Here is an 18,094-nt window from a genome sequence, read left to right as displayed (position 1 = left end):
TCTATCAAAGTTTTAGAGCACAACAACTAATTGGTAAAGAACTATGATAGCTATTATCAGTTGATGTGCTATATTTTTTCCTTATCAAAAAACATATAGCAAAGCAACTGATAATAGTGAACATAGTTTTTTACCAATTATGTAAGCATTTATCGACCAAGTATAGAGTTGACACAACTACTAACATACATTATTTTCTTCTTTTAATGGAGGGAGAAAGAGGCTGCCAAACCTATTTATTTGATTAGAAATCTTTTATTTTAGTTATCCTACAACCGTTGAAAGTATCTTTCCATAAATATCTGATCTAAAAGTATACAAGTTTGTAGTTCAACGGCGAAATTTTTTTTGTGTGTGTAAAATATATAGATATATAAGGACACAACATGACAGGGAGCCATATATAAAGCTAGCATATACATATACCTTCCGGCAGGAATCTTTTCAACACTGATATTTAAATTAATGTCAGTTTTTAACCACCTTAATGCAAATTTATATTTTGTCTACAAGGAAAGTACCTGATCAGACCATTGATAACCAATTAGAATCCAGACTTCTCGACCCCAGAGGCTTTGGGGTACCCATCGTACTCCAGTCTAATGCTCAGCGTTGCACAAATAGCTTTAAATTTCAATCTCAAGGAGTCAGTAATCTCAGTGGCGGACTCGTTCTCTGGGTCTGAGAAGGGATACTTACAAAGCAATTCATCCATCTGTTTGATGCCTTTCTGCACTCGGGATGAGAAACAGGTTGGCTCTGCTGCGATTGCAGCAGTCCAAACATCAATACAACCTCTGTAAAACCCCAATTCTTCGCCTACTTCGAACCCAGTTTTGAGTCCCACCTGGTTGCCTTCATCTTTACCAGAGGCTAGGCCATCCGAATACCCTTGGGAGTAGCCTTCCTTGTAATGAGTGTCCTCTAGATTCAGTGACGAGTGAAAAATGTCTTCAACTGAATTAGCGCTTTGAGAACTCATGGATGCTCACCAAGCATGTCAAATGTTGGAATACTTTATTGGAGAAGAAAACCTGGAACAGTGAGATGTTAGTTGTTAAATACCACTTGAAATAAGGTAGTGGAATCCAAACTTGGCAAGACTGCCTAAAACCCTTTCTATTATAACAGAATCTGATAATCCAACATATTTTGGTTCAGCCAAATTTCCAGCAAATACAGTTTGGATTGTAAAAACGGCGTCACTTTCAAAGCAACAGAAAAGATAAATAATAAGTGCACAGAGATGCCCAAAGGCTGACTTAGCAAATACCACCAAATCATTATATACATTAGAACAATATTCACCATATATCATTATATACATTAGGCTGAAGGTCCATTTTTCAAAAGAGGCATTACAAATATGTGAAACAAAGAATTTCCATAGACACCAGGATTAGATTTTGGAGACAAAGATGGCAGGGGAGATGCCATATTCTGCTAGGAAAAGGAAGCAGTTGCTCAAATATATGGGGAGTAGGAAGGGGGACTTCTGCAGAAACAATATCAGAAGAAACTTGCAAGACCAGAAGATAATAGAATTTTATTGCCTGGTTTATCGGTTATGGTCTATATTGTGGAACAGGACTGGAGTTGAATGGGTAATGCCTGCCAATATTACAGAAATTATCTCATGATGGTAACTCATGAGGAAAGGACGAGTACGTAGAGCATTGGATGCAGGCACTTCAATGGACTACGTAAGAAGAGCCGAAGAGGGAAATCAATGACGTTTGAATTAAGAAATTTGTGTTCCTTGTAAATTTTTGGAGCACCTCTACACTGTGATAACTATTTCATAGAAGACTGGGTATCTTCTTAGAGGATCATGCTTTTACAAAACTTTTTCTACATCAATGCTTTCATATAATTTTTTTTCCTTTTGTATGCATCTCGTAGCTTTATCTTCAATTGCCACATCTTATCCATCAAGGAAATGACAAAAAAAAGAGTACGTTACTTCCTTTAATGTAATGAATATCTTCCTCTATAATCCTTTCAGCTGGCTAGATCTGGAGCTTATGTAAGTTAAAGTAATAGGTTACTAAGAGTAAATCGGTTATAAGACTCAAGGTTCAGTACCTGTGAATAACATGTCTATATTGCTCATCTTTTAACTTGGACGGCTGATTGTTCCAATGTTTCCTAAAATGTTGATCACTTTCAACTTTTTTCTATACTTAGCTATACTTTCTCCTGAATCCTGAGCACCTCAATAAATAGTTATTGATTCAGAATACCTATCTGTTGATAAGAACACAAAACTTTGGGACAAGACTAGAATGGAAAGAAAGATGCAAAAGATAAACTCCGTCAATTCCAACTTATACGGTATTTCTTTCATTTAGACATCTCAAAATTTTTGATACCATTCTAATCATAATAATATTCTAACTACTTTCAACTTTTGAGAATTAACATTCATTTAAGTACTACAATTTGAACTTCAATGTAATGTTTTGTCTACCAAACTAACTTTTCTACCATCATTTTCATATTTTCTTCCGGCTACTAACATAAAATATAAGTTTACGTCTTAAACTTTATATCGAGTCTGAAACCACTGTAGGGGACGTAGAGAGCAGAAACATCAAAATCCCTAAAACTAGTACAGAACTAATGGGAATTAGGAAAAAATAATTGAAAAGAAAGAGCAAAGCAGAGAAGAGTTTGAACATTCCTTTCAAATTTCAATATATAGAGAGTTGATTAACCTAGCAACTTATTGAAGTATGTCTAGTTGTGCATCACATGTGCACAGAATCTATAAAATGATAATGGTTGTATAGCATTCAAATGTAAAATGCAACTAGAAAATAAAGTAAAAAGTGGAGGAAAGACAATGGTGAATTAAAACATCACACGAGTTTCATCATAAAGTCCAATGTTATTAAAAGCCATCCCTTTGTTGCTTAAAGCGATAAAACCATGCAAAGCAAGGGGTTATCGCTTCATGGGTGAAGCCATGAAGCTTCATAAAAGTGTGCGCTTCAAACAATGATGCACAAAATGATCTAACGAGAAACAGCCGATTCTTTGAATTTCAACATTGAGGAGTTAGATTAATATCGGCATTACAGTTTATTCCACACCGAAAATTAGTTATTTTAATCGCCATTTTTTATCATTATATTACTTAATTCATGAATGTTCCCTACTTTTTTAATGTCGTGAATCGTGCACTTCATTTCTTGCTTTCCGCTTCAACCATGGAGCCAGTAGCAATTTTTCATTGTTCACATTTAAGAACACTATATCATAAAAAGGAACCACGATTAGTGCAAAAAGAACAAAATTATGTCAAAAACGTTTAAATTTGAGTCCTAAAATGGCCAAAGCTGATTCTAGGTTTGTATACTTCTAGTGTTCAATGCATCACTCAAAAAATAAAAAAATAAAAACTCTAGGACATGAACCACAATTGGACAAATAAAACTGAAAAATGTGCAGAAAGCAAAGCCAACATTCATTATTCAATAGTACCAACAGTAGCAAATTTTTACCGAAACAGTGAAGGCGATTGAATTTGGAAATATTGGTAGTACCAAAATTTATTGAACAATATCGGCACAAAATTATTAACTTTTCAAAAATCACTGAGGATTTTTCGGTTTCAAATACTAATGAGAGAGAGAGAGAGAGTAATTTACCAGTCGAATTCGCCGGAGGCCGAGGGTCGGACGAGAGAAGCTAAGCGTCAGATGAAGTCGAATCCCAAGTTCAAATGTCCAGGAGGTTAGGAAAAATTCCAGTTATAAGTCGCATTCGCCGATGCGATTTATAAGTCGTATTTTAACTGCGATCTATATAGGTCGCATTCGCTGCCCAATTACAAGTCCTCAAATGCGATTTATAATTTCGTTCAAATGTAAAAGAAGAGGGGGGTAAATTGGCTACAAAATCAATAATATATCGTAGTCATTGATATAGTTATTTCTGTCAAATTGAATTTATTAAATTTATCATTACAGGATTAGTTTAATGCTAGTTAAGCTTTAAACGAAGGTATTTAATGTTTCTTCTATATTATGTAGTTTATTTCTTACAAATAAACATGATAACTAATGAAAAATATCCCAAAAAAAAGTGACCACTCTCCTACTTCATGTTATTCTAATTTCTCTAATTATGGATGAGAAATACATTTTTTTTAAAAGATTCAAGATTTTCTTAGAAAAGTCAAAATTGTATAAAGACAAATTCAATAATATCAATATTTATAGTTTAATTCATCACTGAAATGGAATTTTCTTTTCAACTATCAAAATAAAAGGTATATGTAAACTTATTTGATAGTTTAAGATGTTAATTAATTTTTTATCCTTCGTAAATGCAGTGCATGCTTAATAAAATTGTAATTAGAAGTAACTTTTAAAAACGTCATTATTTCCTTGTACTTATTTCCTAACCTTTTAAATTTGTAATAAAGCTTCATCATTTCCTTATATAGTGACATTAATTCTACAGTAAATCTTATTTACAAGTTTCTAAATTTTTAATTTGTTATAAAATAAAGACTATAAAGTAAAGACAAGTATATAGAGAAACTGATATATTATTCGAATTCAAACTGAAGTACATAATGAACTGAAATCTCTTCTATTTATAGAAGAAAGGAAGCTGCTCCGTAAGCTGCTACTACAAGCTGCTGTGTAAGCTGCTACTACAAGCTGCAGTGTAATCTACTATAAGCTGCTGTGTAAGCTGCTACTACAAGCTGTTGTGTAAGCTGCTACAAGCTGTTGTGTAAGTTGCTGCTATACCAGATATGGATAATCTTCTACTGAGAGCAATATTTATCCATAACGGAGTACTGAATGGATAAGCTTATTATACCCGGTATGGATAATCTTTTACCGGGGGTAATGTTTATCCATAACTGGGTACTGAAAAGATAAGCCTATTATACCCGGTATGGATAAACTTATACTGGGGGTAATGTTTATCCATAACCGGGTACCGAAGTGATAAGCTTCTTCAGGAAGCTTATTTCCAATATAGTACTAAATAGATAAACATATTTACGGTGGAGTCCCATATGGATAAGCTTCTTCAGGAAGCTTATTTACAACGGAGTACTAAATGAACATCCATAATATAATATATTTATAACACTCCCCCTTGGATGTTCATTAAAAGATCATGTGTCTCATTAAAACCTCACTAGGAAAAACCACGTGGGAAAAAAAATTCTAGTGAAGGAAAAAGAGTACACATATTTAGTAATACGCATTGTTAGGTGCCTCATTAAAAACCTTATAAGGAAAACCCCATGGGAAAAAACCTTAGTAAGGGAAAAAGAGTGCATCGCGTATTTTACTCCCCTGATGAAAACCTTGTTTCAAATATTTGAGTCTCCGCATTCCAATCTTGTATATCATCTTCTCAAAAGTTGAAGTTGGCAAAGATTTAGTGAATAAATCTGCTGGATTATCACTTGAACGGATTTGTTGCACATCAATGTCACCATTTTTCTGAAGATCGTGTGTGTAGAATAATTTTGGTGAAATGTGCTTCGTTCTATCTCCTTTTATAAATCCTCCCTTCAATTGGGCTATGCATGCAGCATTGTCTTCGTATAAAATTGTGGGTCTTTTCTCACATTCCAAACCACATTTTTCTCGAATAAAATGAATTATTGATCTCAACCATACGCATTCCCTACTTGCTTCATGAATAGCTATTATCTCAGCGTGATTTGAAGAAGTAGCAACAATAGATTGCTTTGTGGAGCGCCATGATATGATAGTACCTCCATATGTAAATACGTAGCCGGTTTGAGATCGAGCTTTATGGGGATCAGATAAATAACCTGCATCTGCATAACCAACAAGGTCTGCACTATCTTTGTTAGCATAAAACAAACCCATATCAAGAGTTCCCTTTAAATATCGCAATATATGCTTAATCCCGTTCCAATGTCTTCGTGTAGGAGAAGAACTATATCTTGCTAGTAAATTAACAGAGAATGCTATGTCAGGCCTTGTAGCATTAGCAAGATACATTAGTGCACCAATTGCACTGAGATAGGGTACTTCGGGACCAAGGAGTTCCTCGTCCTCTTCTGGAGGTCGGAACAAATCCTTATTCACTTCAAGTGATCGAACAACCATTGGTGTACTCAATGGGTGCGCTTTGTCCATGTAAAAGCGTTTTAAGACCCTTTCTGTATAGGCAGATTGATGGATAAAGATCCCGTCTGCTAAATGTTCAATTTGCAGACCAAGACAAAGTTTTGTCTTTCCAAGATCTTTCATCTCAAATTCTTTCTTAAGATATTCAATTGCCTTTTGGAGCTCTTCTGGAGTTCCAACAAGATTTATGTCATCAACATAAACAGCAAGTATAACAAATTCTGATGCCATTTTCTTTATAAAAATACATGGACAAATAACATCATTTATGTAACCTTCTTTCAGCAAATATTCACTAAGGCGATTATACCACATGCGCCCAGATTGCTTTAAACCGTACAAAGATCTTTGTAATCTGATTGAATACATTTCCTGAGATTTTGCTTCAGGCATTTTAAATCCTTCAGGAATTTTCATATAAATTTCATTATCAAGTGAACCGTACAGATAAGCTGTAACTACATCCATTAGATGTATTTCAAGCTTTTCATGTAGTGCTAAACTGATGAGATATCGAAATGTTATGGCATCCATAACAGGTGAATATGTTTCATCAAAATCGACTCCAGGTCGTTGTGAGAATCCTTGTGCAACAAGGCGAGCTTTGTATCTTTCAACTTCATTTTTATCATTCCTTTTTCGCACAAAAACCCATTTATGACCAACTGGTTTTATACCAGCAGGTGTTTGGACTACTGGTCCAAAGACCTCTCTTTTAGCAAGTGACTTCAATTCCGATTGAATTGCCTCTTGCCATTTTGGCCAATCAAATTCTTTGTCGACATTCTTCGACAGATCGAGGTTCAAGATCCTCACTATCTTGCATAATATTAAGTGCAACATTATATGCAAAAATATTATCCACCACTATTTCAAATCGATTTAAATTAATCCCATCACCGTTCGAACTTATTAAAAGTTCCTCACTCACATGAGCTTCAGGTTCATTGATTTCTTCAGGAATCTCAGAACTAATCAGATTTTGGGTCTCTTCAGGGGATCCCTTCATAGTATCGTTTTGATCATTTGTCGATTTTCTTTTTCGAGGATTTCGATCCTTAGAACCCAAAGGCCTACCACGCTTCAGGCGTGCTTTAGGTTCACTAGCTCTCATGCTAGTAGATGGTCCCATTGGGACATCAATTCGGATAGGCACATTCTCTGCTGGGATATGTGACTTAGTTATCCTTTTCAAATCAGTAAATGCGTCTGGCATTTGATTTGCTATATTCTGTAAATGGATGATCTTCTGGACCTCCTGATTACATATAGGGGTACGGGGATCAAAGTGAGATAATGATGAAACTTTCCACACAATTTCTCTTTTGATTTCCTTTTTCTCTCCCCCTAATTGTGGGAAATTTGTTTCATCAAACCGACAATCTGCAAATCGAGCAGTAAATAAATCTCCTGTCAATGGTTCAAGATAGCGAATAATAGAGGGTGATTCAAACCCAACATATATTCCTATCCTTCTCTGTGGTCCCATCTTACTACGTTGTGGTGGTGCTACTGGCACATATACAGCACATCCGAAAATTCGTAGATGGGCAATATTTGGTTCATGACCAAAAACTAATTGTGACGGAGAATATTTATTATAATGTGTCGGTCTAAGACGGATAAGTGATGCTGCATGCAAGATAGCATGGCCCCAAACAGTAGTGGGCAATTTTGTTTTCATAAGTAGTGGTCTTGCTATCAATTGCAAGCGTTTAATAAATGACTCTGCAAGGCCATTTTGAGTATGAACATAAGCTACAGGATGTTCAACTTTTATCCCAACGGATAAACAATAATCATCAAAAGCTTGAGATGAGAATTCTCCAGCATTATCAAGGCGAATAGCCTTTATAGGATAATCTGGGAATTGTGCCCTTAATCGAATTATTTGGGCTAATAGCTTTGCAAACGCCAGGTTGCGAGATGATAGTAGACACACATGAGACCATCTTGAAGATGCATCTATTAGGACCATAAAATATCTAAACAACCCACTTGGTGGGTGAATAGGTCCACATATATCCCCATGTATACGCTCTAAAAAGGCAGGGGATTCAATATCAACCTTCATTGGTGATGGTCTAGTGATCATTTTTCCTTGATAACAAGCATCACAAGAAAATTCGTCATTTGTAAGAATCTTCAGGTTCTTTAATGGATGCCCACTCGAATTTTCAGTAATTCGTCTCATCATTATTGATCCGGGATGGCCCAAACGGTCATGCCAAAGCACAAAAGTATTTGAATCCGTAAACTTCTGGTTTACGATAGAGTGTGCTTCAATTGTACTAATTTTTGAATAGTATAAGCCAGAAGATAAAGTTGGTAACTTTTCTACAATGCATTTCTGGCCAGAAATATTCTTTGTAATACAAAGATATTCCCTGTTCATTTCATCTATTGTCTCTACATGATACCCATTTCGGCGGATATCTATAAAACTCAACAAGTTTCTTCGGGACTTGGAGGAGAACAATGCATTGTCTATAATAAGTTTTGTTCCCTTAGACAGAAATATTATGGCTCTTCCGGAGCCTTCAATCAAACTTATATTACCAGAAATTGTTGAAACATTTGCTTTTTCCTTATGCAAATAAGAAAAGTATTTCTGATCGTTGAATATGGCATGTGTTGTTCCACTATCAATAACACACATATCTTCATGATTTGTCTTTGATCCAAACATAATTTGAGGGTTATCCATATTCTTCAAAATAACATAAATAAAATATATTATAGTAAATATCATTATCAAAACATAACTTTTATTTATGTACAATAATTACATAACCATACTATTTATTACAAACAACACAAATTAAAATATTTACATTTCTACAGATTCACTACCGATTACATGACTTATTTCTCCTTCTGGGAGTGCAAAGTAATCAGCTACATCCAAATGCATGAAGTCTAAATTATCTTCAGAAATAAAATTTGCTTCAGCATTTTTCTCTGTCTTCTTCAGGGAGGCTTGATAAAGCTCAACCAGATGCTTTGGCGTACGACAAGTACGTGACCAGTGCCCTTTTCCTCCACATCTATAGCATGCATTTTCTGCATTTGGCGCTTGCACCGCTTCATGCTTTTGTTCCTTTCTTTTCCACTGCTGGTGGTGAGGAGGCTTCTTTGATGCATTATTATTACCATGATTGGGGTTTCTTCCCCGACCACGGCCATGACCACGACTGGGGCCATGACCTCTTCCACGTTTAGCTTGGTGGAAGTTCGTCTCATTCACTTCAGGGAATGGACAAGAACCAATAGGTCGGCTTTCATGATTTTTCATTAATAGCCCATTATGTTGCTCTGCTATAAGAAGATGTGAGATAAGTTCAGAATACTTTTTAAATCCCATCTCTCGATATTGCTGCTGCAGGAGCATATTCGAGGCATGAAAAGTGGTGAAAGTTTTCTCCAACATATCATGATCAGTAATATTATCACCACATAATTTTAATTGGGAAATAATTCTGAACATAGCAGAATTATACTCACTGATAGATTTAAAATCTTGTAGCCTTAGATGAGTCCAATCATAACGTGCCTGTGGAAGAACGACCATCTTCAGGTGGTCATATCTATCTTTCAAATTATTCCACAGTATGACTGGATCTTTAATAGTGAGATATTCCATTTTCAGGCCCTCATCAAGGTGATGGCGTAGGAATATCATTGTTTTGGCACGGTCTTGGTTTGATGCCTGGTTTTTATCCTTGATGGTGTCTGCCAGACCCATCGCATCAAGATGAATTTCAGCATCAAGTACCCAAGACATGTAGCTTTTGCCCGATATATCCAGGGCTACAAATTCAAGTTTAGAAAGATTTGACATTATTTAGGAAAAGAAAGTTCTTACCTCAGATACTTTCAAAATATTTGCTCGAGATGGTAGAGCTTCGTGCTGATAACGTGTTATAAAATAAAGACTATAAAGTAAAGACAAGTATATAGAGAAACTGATATATTATTCGAATTCAAACTGATGTACATAATGAACTGAAATCTCTTCTATTTATAGAAGAAAGGAAGCTGCTCCGTAAGCTGCTACTACAAGCTGCTGTGTAAGCTGCTACTACAAGCTGCAGTGTAAGCTACTATAAGCTGCTGTGTAAGCTGCTACTACAAGCTGCTGTGTAAGCTGCTACAAGCTGCTGTGTAAGCTGCTGCTATACCAGATATGGATAATCTTCTACTGAGAGCAATATTTATCCATAACGGAGTACTGAATGGATAAGCTTATTATACCCGGTATGGATAATCTTTTACCGGGGGTAATGTTTATCCATAACTGGGTACTGAAAAGATAAGCCTATTATACCCGGTATGGATAAACTTATACTGGGGGTAATGTTTATCCATAACCGGGTACCGAAGTGATAAGCTTCTTCAGGAAGCTTATTTCCAATATAGTACTAAATAGATAAACATATTTACGGTGGAGTCCCATATGGATAAGCTTCTTCAGGAAGCTTATTTACAACGGAGTACTAAATGAACATCCATAATATAATATATTTATAACATAATTCAATTTCTTAGGGTACAACAAATTTATGGTTTCCTACCTTTTATTTATCACTATAAAATTATCTTCCTGGTTAAAGAGTTTCAATTAATTGTTAAGAACCACATTATTTTCTTGAATTCATTATTTGATATTTTTAACTGCAAAATATTTTATTATTCCATTTGACTGTAGTGTGTTAAAAATACAGCTTTGTGAATTGGTCAATTGGTGTCACACTAGATTTCAATTTCAACAAGTGTATACGGAGTATGAATTATGAAAGCGGATGTGCAGCCAAAAATGGTCAGTGATGGAGTGATAAGTACTTCTTTATCCTTAGTTCGAGATTTTGGATTCGAGTCTTGGATATAGAATCGTCTTTATTAGGGGACGCTTTACCCCCCTCCCCCCAATGTGAGACTTTCCGGCATGAATCCGAATTCAATCGGGCCTCAATACAGGTACCGAACACCAGATGGGAAACCAGAAAAAAAAAAAAAATGTGCTCTTAACTTTTAAGGCCATAAATAGGAACTAAAGCTTCTTTTTTTATTTCGTTTGGATTGAGATCTCCAATACATAAGAAAATTGCTGGAGGAGAATTGAATATCATCATCCAAAACTTGCACCAAATTTAGGAGTCATTTAATTTCCTCAATTCAAGATTGAGAAATGCCTCATAAACACCGGGGTTTGGTTGGAAAACAAATTATCACATGATTAATTATTATGTAATTAGTTATCTCACCCTTTTATAGAGATTAAAAAATATTATAATCCCGAGATTAATAATATCACGATTTTATCCTAATCAAATATAAGATAAATTCATCTCAAATTTAATCCCGAAATTATTGTCCCTTATCTCTCATACCAAAAGAGCTAAAGATTGTGACAGAGTGCTAAGTACGCTCTCATCCTTAATCAGCTATTTAGAATTCGAGCCCTGAATATGAAGTCACTATTGATGGAGAGCGGCTTCACCCCCAAATTTTTCCATGCAAATTCGAATTAGTCGAACTCCAAACAAATAATGACACCAAGTTGAAAATCATCAAAGAGAGAGAGAGAAAAATGCCTTACAAACTATCTAAAAACTTGTTCAAATTATAATGTGAGGAACCTCCTCCTTTCACAGCTTCCATAGCCAAATCTTTATATTTCTTCACATTCCTTCTTATTTCATTCCCTTTCTCTCCATCCCCCATTAAAATTTTCAAACACCTTTTTAACTCTTCTCTTTTGACAATTCCTTCTTCTGCTCTAGCTCTCACACCTGTTCCCCAAACTTCCTCCACCATCTTGATGTTTGTCACTTGGTCAGAGAACTGTGGGTACCCAATCAGCGGCACATCCGCTACTATACTTTCTAGAGTCGAATTCCATCCACAATGACTCACAAAACATCCGATTGACTTATGAAAAAGTACCTGTTGAAAATATATCATTAATTAAGTTAATAACTGAATACGTTCACTAATAGTTTAAACTTTTAGATAGGATAATTATATAATTTATCTATTAATCCTTTGTCCCATGTGACACTTTTTGTTTTTCAAGATTCAAACTTCTTAATTTTGACCGTGCATTTAGACATAGAATCTTTTAGTTTTTCAAAATAAAATTTATGTATTTAAAAACTACGTAAAAAGTAGTATAAGTCACATTAATTAAAATTTTAAAATATTTAAAAAGTATATGAAAAAACTATGGTAAAAAAGTAATTCATTTGACTCTACCATAAATTAGGACGAAGGGAGTATAATAATAAATCTACAAATATTTTATGTCACGTTAAATTCATTGAACTTAATTCGTTATAACAATAAAGTTGCGAAATAATCTTTTTACCTATTAAAATAATTGAACTTACACACAATAATAGTAAACTCATCAAACGTTATTCGCTACAATGATAAAAGTTTCTTATCAAGGTAAACTTTACTATTATAGGCGATAAAGTTTTGTACTTAGGGGTCGTTTGGTAGGAGGTATTAGAAAAAATAATGCAAGCATTAGCTCTATGCATTACTAATACATTGTTTGGTACCTTTTTTCAACTTGTGTATAACTAATACAAGTATTAGTTATACACCATACTTGCCATTATCCCATGCATAAGTAATGCATAGAAAACTATGGCATTAGTAATACCAACGCTTTAATGCATGCATTAGCATAGTTAAAGACAAAATTGTCCTTAAAGTCCCTTAAAGCTAGAGAATATGGAGGGCATTTTTGTAAGCAGCTATTTTTTTTAAAGTTTATGCAATGCATTATAATTTTAATACACCACACCAAACAATAGATAAGAAATAATATTTGCATAACTAATGCTTGCATTACTAATACATGCGTTACTAATACATGCATTACTAATACACCTTATTCATCACTATTCTTATACACCCTACCAAACGACCCCTTACTGTTATATATGTAAGATACAGTTACTTTAATGCAGGGGCGAAACTATATGTTTAGGGTGGTCAATTGACCATTTTTGTCGAAAACTTACATTACATATATAGACAAAATATTAGATTTTAGAGATATATTATATAACATATACTGACACCCTTTGTGAAGAAATTTTTTTCATTTATTTCAAGTTTGAAAACCTTTGAAAAAATTTGCCGCTGCTTTAATGTGACAAAAAATAATTTTATACTCCCTCCATTCACTTTTACTTGACATATATATTAAAATAAAATTTTGTTTTTACTTGTCACTTTACGAATACCAGGAGAACACAAACTTTTTTTCCTTTTATATCCACAGTATTTATTACTTATTTCAAATTATTTTCTCAAATCTAATAAAATATGCATCAATTAATTGAGTATTATGGTAAACTATGCATTTCATTTATTATTTCTTAAGGCGCGTAAAAAGTTAAAACGTGTTAAATAAAAGTGAACGGATGGAGTAATAAAATTTAGTACCTCCATTTGTGAACACCAAGGGACAATCATTCCTTTTCCATTCAATCCATAATTTACATTCTTGTTCTTGCCATCTTCATTGCTTAATCTAATTACCCATAAAAATGGCCTTTCACTTTCCAATAAACCCTTCAAAATCTCTTCCTTTTGCTCCTCTTTTAACACAGCTAAACTCCCAAATGATATATAAACAACTGAACCCTCAGCTTTTAAATCCAACCACTGAGAATAATTTTCAGATTTATCAAACAGTTCGCACCCAAAAGACTTGTCATTAACATCATTTCCATCACAAAAAGCTGAAGGAATCAGAGGACCAATTGAACTTACCCCAATTTTCTCCAAAATCTTCAGTGATTTCTCTTCTAACGCGTCGAAAGTGTTGATTAAAACACGAGGATTTGGATCATTTTCGAGAATTTTTATGTGTTCTCTCACTACAGGGATCATAAAAGAAGAGGCTGAATCACTCTGTAACAGGAACGTAGGAATATCATCACGAGAAAATAGTGGCAATTCCGGTAATTTTAGTGGAAATGAGAGCTCAACTTCAGTAGTCGAGCTGTACATTCCGTTATTGGTAGTAAACAAATAGTAATAAATGGCAAACGCAGTAGCACATTGAATGGCGAGAAATGCCAATGGCGCGTGATATTCACGCGCTACTTCTGCAACCCAAGTGAAGAGAATTGTGTACACTAAACAAGTAACTGGATAGCCGTCGTCGGTAAATTGTTGAAGAAGGTTTTTGAGGTTTTCCGATCCCACGCGCTTTAAATCGTTTAAATAGTCACCGAAGTACATTTCTTTGGGCATGCCGTCGTCGTGGCCGTCGGAGATGGAGGCGTAGAATAGTCCGTCGATGGACGGAAGGTTGTTCATTTTGCGGAAGCCGTGGACGGTTGTGACGAAGGTGCAACGAGCACCGGCGCGTGCGAGGTTTTTGGCGAGCTGGAGAGTGGGATTTATGTGGCCTTGTGCTGGTAACGAGATGATAAGGAAATGGTGTTTCTTCATTATTTTGACTAATGTTGGAGTAAACAATCATGGCACTATAGAATTTTTATGGAAGATTGGACTTATAAAGGTGTCTCAAGTTGAACTCCATGATTATAATATTCAATAATAATCACTGATATATTTTGACGGTTGCAATGCTTATGAAAAAATAAATTTATAAAATTATTTTATATAAAAATACGCTAAAAAATAAAATAAGATTAATTAATAGTAAGGAAGGACAAGATAAAAAAAAAAATAAGAATGTGACGTTATCCAAACATTGTCATTTGTGCTTTTGGTGTTTTTAAAAATAATGTTTTTGAAAAAGTTGAAGAAGAAAAGGTGTCTGAATTGGAAAACATAGTTAGCTTCTTAAAGCAAACTAAAAATTTGTTAAATATTAAAAGCAAATGAGGTTATGGGTGTGTTTGGTATAATGGAAAATGTTTTTCCTGGAAAATAAGTAGTAATCTTATTTATTTTTCGATGTTTGATATGCAAATTAAGGAAATAACTTTTAAGAGTATTTATAAATAGTTTAGATGTAATAAATATCAAGCCATAAACTTTCAAACCAACAACCTTCCGAACCCACAAATTTCATAAACTTTCAAACCGTTAAACTTTCGAAATCGCGAAATTTTGAACCCGTAAACTTTCAAACACATAAACATTCGAACTCATAACTTTGGAACTTGTAAAATTTTGTACCTTTAAACCGATAAATAAAAAAAATAAAACTGAAAAATATATTTAAAAAATATTTTGGGAGAAGGGGGGAGGGGGCAGAGAAACGGAAAAAATAGAAATTTGAAATTACAAAAAGAAAAAGTAAAAAAATATTAGAATCGAAAAGTGGTTGGGGTGGGATGATTGGGGTGGGTGGTGCAGAAAAACGAAAAAATAGAAATTTAAAATTGCAAAAAAAATAATTTTTTTTGCGGGAGGGGTGGGGGTGGGTTAAAGGGGGGGTAGCAGGGTGGGTGGTAACGGAAAAATGAAATTTGAACCAAAAAAGCCTTTTTTGGAGAGAGGGGGTGGGTTGGGGAAGGTTGAAAAGGAGTTTTGGAAAATGTTTTCTTTTCTCTTGATAAGGAAAAACATTTACCTCCAATTGGAGGAAAATGAGTTCATAATGAAAATATTTTTACCAACCAAATATGGGAAAAATGAAAAATATTTTCCGGAAAATATTTTCCTTCATACCAAACACACCCTATATTGCAACTAGAAACCCGTTAATGAAAATAGAAAATATGTTGCCATGTGATCAAATAGTTATTTGCACTCCCGGTATTTAAACTAGAGAAAAGGCCTAAATATGCCATTTTACTTAACGAAATAGCCTATTTGTGCCACTCGTTAATAGTTGAACCTACTGGTGCCATGGACGTTACAACATTGGTCTATTTGTGCCACTATTATTAACACACACTCATCATGTATTAAAAAAATAAAAATTTGATTTTTAATACTAGTTTTGACACATGTCAACTACCTAGACCACCACATAACCTGACCCCACTTCCCACTCTAACCCCAATTACCTAACTAACCCAATCTCATTCTTTTGTTACCCGGTATTAGTTCCCCCCAAAATCCCAAACCCTGACTTCATATCATAGTTACTGCACATTGTAAGAGGGGAAGTGCACGGTTAGCCACTAATAACACATGTATTTACTTTTAAGCCATTGTTTAAAATGTCTTTACTCTTTAGCCACTGCTTTAATAAACTTTATCTGCCCAGGCGAAAACACCCTTCTGCTCATAAAGTTCAGGACAAGTGTCCTTAACTTTTGAACTTGTAACTCTAAGTTCAGGACTTCAGGACTACATGTCCTTAACTTTTGAACTTGGAACTCGAAGTTCAGGATCATCTGTCCTTAATTTCTGTACTTATAACTCTAAGTTAAGGACTACTTGTCCTTAACTTTTCAACTTGTAAGTCTAAGTTCAGGACCTATTGTCCTTAACTTTTGAGCTTGTTAGTCTAAGTTCAGGACCAAATATCCTTAACTTTTGAACTTGTAACTGTAAGTTCAGGACCAAGTATCCTTAACTCTTGAGCTTGTTAGTCTAAGTTCAGGACCTATTGTCCTTAACTTTTGAGCTTTTTAGTCTAAGTTCAGGACTTCAGGACCTATTGTCCTTAACTTTTGAACTTGTAACTGTTAGTTCAAGACCTATTGTCCTTAACTTTTGAGCTTGTTAGTCTAAGTTCAAGACCAAGTATCCTTAACTTTTGAACTTGTAACTCTAAGTTCAGGACCAAGTGTCCTTAACTTTTGAACTTGGAACTCAAAGTTCAGGACCAAGTGTCCTTAACTTTTGAACTTGTAACTGTAAGTTCAGGATCCATAACGTAGCAGAAAACCAAAAATACATCACAGAAATCACAAACTCAAATACATCTACCACCATAATTGCATACAATCAAAGATCACGACTAGTTTAATAAGTAACAAAACTAGCACGTTAATCTTTGAAAAATCATAGTGCTTATTCAAGAGTTTCTCAAATTAAGTTTATATATATATAACATATAGTAACATTCTTAGCATGGCCAAGTACAGAAACAACGGCGGCGGAGTCCACGGCAGTCGCCACAAGAAAATCCTTCCGTCTTACAGATGGCGGCACAGTTCTTCTCCGTAACACATCAAAGAGATAGAAGAAAGGGTAACACAGTCTTTTTATATTAATTTTAATAGACTAGTGGCTACTATTGCTACGCATTAAAAATGTTGGATAAAAAGTAAATACCATTTTAAAAAGTGGATACCCCACACAATTTTTATTATTGATTGTTTGCCCCAGCAAAAGTCAAAAAAATAAGGATAGGAGGATATGACTTGGAGATAAATTTCAAATCTTCTAAAGCCTTCTGATTGGTTAATCAACAAAACCCAAAGTATCTCCAACCACAATTTTCATCTGTGCAATTCTAGCCACCTGTCACATCTTCTTTTCCTACCCAAAAGGGGGTATAATGAGTTTTTCCAATTAAAGTGACAATAACCAAAACAGTATTATTTATACTCAAATTCAGAGTCGCCACTTGGGATAATTTATGGTGTCCCAAGTTACCGGTTTAAAATCCCGAATCGAGGAAGTTTGACTCTGTTTTACAGTCCGCGAAACACAAAAATCCGGGTAAGGAATTCTGTTAACCTGGGAGAAGGTGTTAGGCATTCTCGAATTCCGTGGTTTTAGCACGGTCTCTCAACTATTAGTAATTGGCCTAATTATCTGATTAATTACACGTTTAAACCTATTGTGCTTTTTTAACATTTTCAAACCGCTTTTAGTTATTTAAGGAATTTGTTTGAACAAGTCGCGATATCGCGCACTCGTTTGTTTTGTACACATTGTGAATCGCGTCACGGGAACCGTACCCACGATCTCCAACGTGTTTAATTTTATTAATATTCGAAGAAATTAAGGTCGAGTCACGTGAAACGCACACTCGAATTAGGATTATGTATCATCAC

At 34.7% G+C, this 18,094-nt stretch overlaps 1 protein-coding gene and 1 long non-coding RNA gene across 2 annotated transcripts; both read right to left on the bottom strand.

Moving 5' to 3' along the window:
• Positions 1-400: 400 nt before the first annotated feature.
• Positions 401-3,865, bottom strand: LOC104223328 (uncharacterized). Its single transcript, XR_011407494.1, has 2 exons — positions 3,654-3,865; positions 401-1,034 (listed from the first exon to the last, which is right to left on the bottom strand). It is a non-coding gene; the product is annotated as an uncharacterized lncRNA (long non-coding RNA).
• Positions 3,866-11,600: 7,735 nt separating this feature from the next.
• On the bottom strand, positions 11,601-14,671 carry LOC104230242 (UDP-glycosyltransferase 75C1-like). Its single transcript, XM_009783001.2, has 2 exons — positions 13,599-14,671; positions 11,601-12,083 (listed from the first exon to the last, which is right to left on the bottom strand). The coding sequence occupies exons 1-2, from the start codon at positions 14,613-14,615 to the stop codon at positions 11,733-11,735; spliced, it is 1,368 nt and encodes a 455-aa protein (XP_009781303.1). The 5' UTR covers positions 14,616-14,671; the 3' UTR covers positions 11,601-11,732.
• Between the last annotated feature and the right edge of the window lie 3,423 nt (positions 14,672-18,094).

The sequence above is a fragment of the Nicotiana sylvestris genome, chromosome 5 (assembly GCF_000393655.2).
Source record: "Nicotiana sylvestris chromosome 5, ASM39365v2, whole genome shotgun sequence".
NCBI lineage: Eukaryota > Viridiplantae > Streptophyta > Magnoliopsida > Solanales > Solanaceae > Nicotiana > Nicotiana sylvestris.
Note: the sequence above shows the minus strand (reverse complement) of the source record. Positions and strands in the feature narration are given on the sequence as shown.